A 7,098-nucleotide genomic window follows, 5' to 3' on the forward strand; every position below is an offset into this window, starting at 1 on the left:
AAACATTGATTTGGATCTTATTTTTTTGGCTATTAATTGGGGCAGCAGAAAGATGTGGCAACCAATCTTTTAGGATGTGTTGACTCTAAGCATGCCCCAACCTTCCAAGGTTTATTCTGCATTATTTGTATCAATTTTACATACTATTAACAGGAATTATAATGATTTTGATTATTTTTTTCTACCCTCCTGGTTCAATTCAAAATTTAGTGTGTGATCCACCCCCCCCCCCCCCCCCCTCGCCTCGTCCCCACTCACTTCCAATCCGTACTCAGTCTTCTGAATCTAGCTAACTGGTAGATGTAAACAAGTTCGCCATGCACAGGAGTTCTTGAAATTTCCTGTTGTTGCTTTCTTGTCGAAATGGCCTCCAAATTGGGTGGAAGGCCCTCAGTGGAACATGTTTCGTCCCTTGCAGAAGTTGTAGAGATAATTCTATCTTTCTTGCCCGCCAGAGCGCTTTTTAGTTGCGCGCAGGTTAGCCGCTTGTGGCGAGACACTGCAAGACGAGTTCTTCGCTCTCGACGAAAATTGGGATGGCTTAGTTTTGAGGCTCACCGTGAACCTCACGTAACTCCTTGTACCTCTAAGGTAAGGAAAGAATGGCGTTTATTCACTGTTGATGAAGAAATCATTTTCCTTTAGACCGCGAACGGTTCCCAAAGCATGCATTATGTCGGCAAAACATTACACAATATTACCTTCGATGTTTCAGAATTTTCTGGAAAGCTAACTAGGTCTTCATAACAGCAGTTCTGTTTAAAAAAATGTTTATTATTTTTCCTTTAATTGACGTTTTGTCATCTGAAGCGACCAGTGAATGTATCTGCGATCCTATTTTGGCTCTCTCTTTGTACATTAGAGAAGGGGGTCTTTAAATCCAGAAGAATGGAAATTCATCAGCGTTTTTGGATTCAGAACATTTCCTTGTGTTGGTTTTCTGCGTCCTTTTGCTTTCGATCAGCGGTATTGTTTTTTAAACAACATATCCTGAATGAGGAATGTTCAATTCTGTTCATTTTCCTTGTTATTTAAGGGAAATAATTGGTCGTAATGGTGTGGGCTTATGTAAGAAAACCATTAACACCATGAATTATTTTTTAATTAATAATAAGGTCTGTGATAGGTTCTGGGTGGCCATTGATAGAGAAAAGGGTTGGCTATTGAGGACAGGACATTTCAAGGATCAGAAGAGGGCAGGGTTGGAGGTTAAACATAAAATCTGGTAAATTCAGGTCTCAGAGTCTCAAATGTGAGTGTTGATCTTGAAAGGAAACTTTTGCTGCTCATGGGAGGGGGGGGGGGAGGGCTGGGTTCTATGGTGAAATTGTATACCTTGCTCAGATTCAGCATCCCCAAAACTCTATATGGTGTGACATTTACCAATCATCCAAACAGTTTTTTTGATCTTGGTTTGTCACCAGTAACTTATGTTATTGTGGGCTAGTCATTATCAGTATGTTTATTTTGCCTTTTTGATGACATGGTCATCAATTTGACTCAGATCAGTCTCATAAAAGCTTTTTAAAAGTACTTGTCAAAAGACCAGGATTATTTTTTTCTTAGCTCTCAATGGAAATGCTGGGACAGAAAATTGTTGAATTCTTGGATGAGATACCCATGGTTCCTGCAGCCTGTATCATCTTACTAAGCAGATGCAGGGATTACTCTCAAGAAGGCAAAAAAGATGACATAAAAGCCTTAGTTACAACAGTAAAGGGATGTTTACCTCGCTCATGTGCCCTTGTTGGTAGTGTTGGAGCAGGAATTATTGGAACCACAGAGAATGGTTTTGCTGAAGAGCTGGAAAGTACTGAAGGTGTTGCTTTATTGCTCATGCCGCAAATAGAAGGTGTTTCAGCTGAGGTTATTAATTTGAGTGTTACAGAGGTTAAAAACAACAGAAATTTCAAATCTCGCTGGGAGAAATCTTTGAGACTCCCCTCTGATGGGAAAGTCAAGTGTGCTTTTCTCTTAGCGAAGGGTGACACATATAATCTTGATGTTATAGGAAAAACAGCATCAGGAATTTGGCAGGTAAGTTTTATTTCTTATGCTCTTTTTCTTCATTAGCTTATTATCCACAGGAAAAAAAATTACATACTGTATGTTAAGCACTGGTCTATACTTTTTAAATACAATGTAACAAATATGTGGAACGGACGTATACAAAACATGGACCGGGGTCCATGGACCACCCCTATGGACCTGGTCCATGGACCACCTCTATGGACCCGGTCCATGGACCACCCCTATTTCTTTAAAAGAAGATTGCCACTGTTAATATGAAAATTTACTGGAGGTCAGGGTACGAAAAACACGGACTCGTATTTATCGCACCCCTATAAATGGGAAGACCATAAACTCGTTTTGAGATATAGTTTGTTTCTGGAATAAATAAAGTACGTATGTATCGTAAGTTCAAAAACTGCGTAATTGAAACCGCGTGTGCGAGAATTCCTTGTCATGTTTTCTACCAGTTTAAATTTATTGTCAACACTTTGATAACAACACAAAAATCAGGGTATAAGATTATGTAATCTATTTTACTGGACCTTTTTTCTGTAAAGTTCATGATCACAGTACTAAAATTGTAGCACAAACAAGGCGTGAAATAATTTATTTTGGGGTTAATTGAATTAACATTCATGTCTGAAAGTCTGATGCCAAATTAGTTTTTGCAAAATGCATCAACTTTAATACGGAAAGTAAATGATTCTGTGCTCTCTCATTAAAATTACAAGCTATCCATTAAATTTTTTCATCAATATACCTTGATTACAAATTTGTGTTTGTAGGGTAAACTTCGCTTTTAAAATAAATCAGCTTATTTTATGCATGATAAAGTATAATAAGGGTGGTAGGGGTGTCTTCCTGATCGAATTGCAATTTGGAAGGGTTGGAATGAAAATATTGGGGGTAGGAATGCACTCAATCTTCTGTACCTCAAAATGAGTTTATGGTCTTCCCATTTATGGGGGCGTGATAAATACAAGTCCGTGTTTTTCATACCCTGACCTCCTGTAAATTTTCCTATTAAGAGGGGGATCTCCTTTTTAAAAAATTAGGGGTGGTCCATGGACCCCGGTCCATGTTTTGTATACATCCATGTGGAACAGCTTTACAGACAAGAGGCAGTATTCAGCAAGCATGAATTAAATCTCCATCAAACAAATAGGGAGAAACACCTTTTTTGGTGTACAAAATTGCCATCTTTGAAATTCCTTGTCTCATTTATTTGTTGTCTGATCAAGAAGTGATAAGAAATAATAGTTCTGTGTCTTTTTTCTGGTCTCAAGGTTTGTAACAATGAAGAAGATTATAAGTCAGATGTAGTAATAATCGGAGGACTTGTTGAGTCATTTGTGATGGTGGACAATGAAGTGAAGAATGCAGGTGTTGTTGGACTTGCATTTACAGGAAATGTTGAGGCTGTTTCAATGGTTCATCATGGAGAAACTGCAGAAGGTGTTCAGCAAAGCCTGAAGCGGCTGAGGAAGTGTGGCATTGCATGCAACAAAAATACGGCTTGTTTTATGGTGTCATGCATTGGTCGAGGCAAGGATTTTTACCACGCCAAGAATGTTGAGACTGGAATTTTCCAACAAGTATTTCCTGGTATTCCAGTGGTTGGTTTCTTTGGTAATGGAGAACTGGGTCTGGATCTGCATTCACATGAGGGAAAGCTTGAAAGAGATGGCCATTTTCTGCACTCTTATTCATCAGTATTTTGTTTGTGTTCCTTGTCATCACAATCTAATGACAGCTTACCCACTGAAGGCACAGGTATATCTGCAATGAAGGAGCAGGAGAAAGATAAAAGAGACAAGAAGCCATCCAAGTGTGCCTGACTTAAAACATGTGACTTGGTAATCAAAGTACCATAACCATATTTGTTGAATGGCAGATGAACTTATGGATTAGTAGAATAAATTTGTTTTGCTTTATAAATTACCTAACAGAGTACATTTGTATTTTCAGATCTGATTCAATAATTGTATCCAACTTCTTTGATTTTCCGTGTAATATTGTGAAAAAAAATTTGTTTACTGGCTTTGATGAAGTCTGTTTTGAACAGAGGTTGACATTGGAAGTGTCTCCATTGTAAGTTCAAGTTTTTCTTTGATAAATCATAGTTGTCTGAGAAGAGGTCGTCTGATCTTTGGAGGGCCTTTACTTGCACAATGGTAAATTGCATATTTAACAACTATTCACCGAAGTGGAGGTGGTTAGTGGTGGATATTTACCAAGCCGCGAAGCGGCAAGGTAAATATCCACCGCTAACCATCGACATGGAGGTGAAAAGTTGTTTTAGTATATACTAAAACAGTGAGATAATATACACCACCAAAAATTGATTTTATTTCATACATTCCAGCAACGGTTTCAACATTTTCACGTGCGGAAGTGAACAAGTGAGGTTACGCAAGATTAATTTGCATTTGTAAACAAAACCTTTCTCCTTGGTTTTATCGATAAACTCCGGGTTAAAAACTGAAATCATTACCTTTAAACATGGCCAAACCAAATTTAGTTGCTTTCTTTGTGTTTTCAGGGACTGCTTCGTCGTTAATTTGAGTGATTTCTTTGCTTGTCACGGATGCAAACCGAGACGCCATTTTTTCCCGAGTTGCTCGGAGGTAAATAGCAAAGGATATTTGGAGTTTGACTAGCCAATCAGAGCACGCCCTCAACGCTATCGACTGTTTTAGTATATACTAATAATTGATATCTATTAATTCCAAAAAATGTCTCAGAGTTCAAGTTAAATTACAGTTTATATTTTTGTAGATAATTTCCTATTTAATAATGGTTAGCCAATTAAGGCGAGAAAGATGTTTTTTTCAGGTTTGTGTTTGGATGAATTTTACAAGTGGTAGGGATGACTAGGTAGGCTGGCTGGCTATGATCATGGAAAACGAGTTGTGTTGAGAGAGGGGAATTTTTGAATCAGAGTGTACTTGCTACTCAAATGTGGAACAATGACTGCTTTATCTCTAATACATTTTAAAAAGTAGTTTTACCAATCAAGGGCAGCAATCCATAGTACCTTGGTTACAAGAATAACCACACTGAGGTGAGCGATTTCCTATAAGGCTCTTAATTGCGTTTGTCCCAATCATTTAGAGAAGGGAGTAAAGGACTTACATTACCACTGATCATCTTACAAACCACTCCTGAAAAAAATATTTTAAGTGAGTCACTGGTTAATGGGGCATTTATTTTTTGTTTCCAATGCTGTCAGTTGTTACAATCTTTTAATGAAAGATGAAGTGTATAACAAAATTTAAGTGCTGCTTTGAACTTGACAGTTTATATGTAGTCAAAGAGCATATATAATAAGGTAATTTTATTGGAAGGAGATGCAGTAGTAAGTCTCACTTGACGAATCCACCATTGTTAAGGACCAATGGTCAAGAATGTGCTGTATGTGAATGTTTTTTTTTTTTAATATATGATTAGCTGAATTGACAAACATTTTGATTGGTTCTTACTGATGATCCATCTTTTATTAAAGAACAACTGCACTGATGATGTCACCCTTAACAACACTGTGCTTTTTTATCATATGAAAAAGATGTAGATACTTTGTTGCTGTACATCAGGCTCCGGTTGTTCAAAGGGCGGATAGTGCTATCCAATGGATAAATCACTATCCAGCGGATAAGTGTTACCAAAACGTACTACGCCATCCACTGGTTAGGGATTTATCCACTGGACAGCGTTATCCATCCTTCAAAATGTGGTAAGAACATCGGCTGCACCTTGTATGACATTTTTTTGTGCCTAACACATTTTGAACTTATCTGTGATCTGTTTCTGTACAGACCACTGGCAACATGGAATCTATTTGTTAAATACAGTTGTATGTGATGGAATTTACACTCTTGTTTGAGAATGCCCTTATTAGATTAGGATGTTTAATTGAGGTTATTTGTCATGCGAGGAAACTTTAGTGATGTTCTAAGTTTTAGATGTAATTAGGTTACAATTTGTTGAGTTAAATGTTAAAATTGACCGAATTTCCTTATTATGATTAGTAATAAATTGTGTTGTAAATATTGTTAACAAAATAAAAGAGATAGTGTAACAAAGACATTCACTTCATTTCCTTTAATTTATAAATTGAGCAATTGCAATCTTTTCAAAATTTGTTGTGAAAATGGGCCTTCATATTATTTCTATTTTTCAATTGTCAACAGACTCCAATTGGAATGGTGGCAAATGAACTGACTTTGAGTGATTTAGCTGGAGGGAGGGGACTACCTGGAGTAGTCAAATCTTGCGTATTTCCTAGTGCCAAGAAAAATGGAGTTGAGGGCAAAACTATTATTGCTTAGCATTTGGTGCAATAAAATTTGACTCTCTCATTCTAGGTTGTGGCCAAAAGGAATTTCTTCATGAAGTTTTTATTTTTAAGAAGAAATACAATGAAAAAAATGTCAGAATTAACATCAACCATGAAATTCAACATTAGATTCTCAGAGCCCAAGTTTTAAATATAGTTTATAGCATACAAAGGGAAGATATTCAATACTGAAAGTGATAGTCATCATTCACAAGGACTTACCTCAAGAAAAAAACTTCAATATAACAAATTCTTCTTTTCTGTTGATAAACTTATAGTGAATGCATGAAAAAAGTTGTAAAAAATAATTGCAAGAGTTGATGTCTAAATGTTACATCATGATGGTATTTTTCCTCTCTCTGATCTAATAATAGTGCCTTATCCTGGTTAAAAAAATTAGAAACAAACAAACAAAAAACAAAAACGGGTATCTTTGGGGAAAACAAACGCCATAATTTTGGCAAAACTGATTCATGTTTTAGCTGCCTCGTTTTTTATTTTCATCTAGATCTGGATGCTGAATCAAGACATTACCATAATGTTAAAACATAAAAGTGATCGCCATGAAAATTGTTGGTGAGATGTGGCAGCTGTAATGTCTCCCTTAATTTCCTTGAAGCGAAAATGAAGAAACACGGATGTGTTAATATGCAAACTTGTCAGAAATCATAAAACCGTCAGACGCGTGAAGGAAAAACGCTACTTGCAGATCATGTGGAACGCACGGGGTGTCACGTGATACCGGCTTT

General features: G+C 36.8%; 1 protein-coding gene across 1 annotated transcript; it reads left to right on the top strand.

The window, feature by feature from the left end:
- Window positions 1-247: 247 nt before the first annotated feature.
- Window positions 248-6,095, top strand: LOC111344330 (F-box only protein 22). Its single transcript, XM_022951559.2, has 3 exons — window positions 248-591; window positions 1,567-2,037; window positions 3,300-6,095. The coding sequence occupies exons 1-3, from the start codon at window positions 364-366 to the stop codon at window positions 3,849-3,851; spliced, it is 1,251 nt and encodes a 416-aa protein (XP_022807294.2). The 5' UTR covers window positions 248-363; the 3' UTR covers window positions 3,852-6,095.
- Window positions 6,096-7,098: the final 1,003 nt, after the last annotated feature.

Source organism: Stylophora pistillata, chromosome 13, assembly GCF_964205215.1.
Source record: "Stylophora pistillata chromosome 13, jaStyPist1.2, whole genome shotgun sequence".
In the NCBI taxonomy this organism is placed as follows: domain Eukaryota; kingdom Metazoa; phylum Cnidaria; class Anthozoa; order Scleractinia; family Pocilloporidae; genus Stylophora; species Stylophora pistillata.

Coding starts and splice junctions, on each gene's coding strand:
- LOC111344330 (XM_022951559.2), top strand. CDS start 364: ATGGCCTCCAAATTGGGTGGAAGGCCCTCAGTGGAACATGTTTCGTCC. Junction 592..1,566: donor TAACTCCTTGTACCTCTAAG/GTAAGGAAAGAA, acceptor TTTTTTTCTTAG/CTCTCAATGGAAATGCTGGG. Junction 2,038..3,299: donor CAGCATCAGGAATTTGGCAG/GTAAGTTTTATT, acceptor TCTGGTCTCAAG/GTTTGTAACAATGAAGAAGA.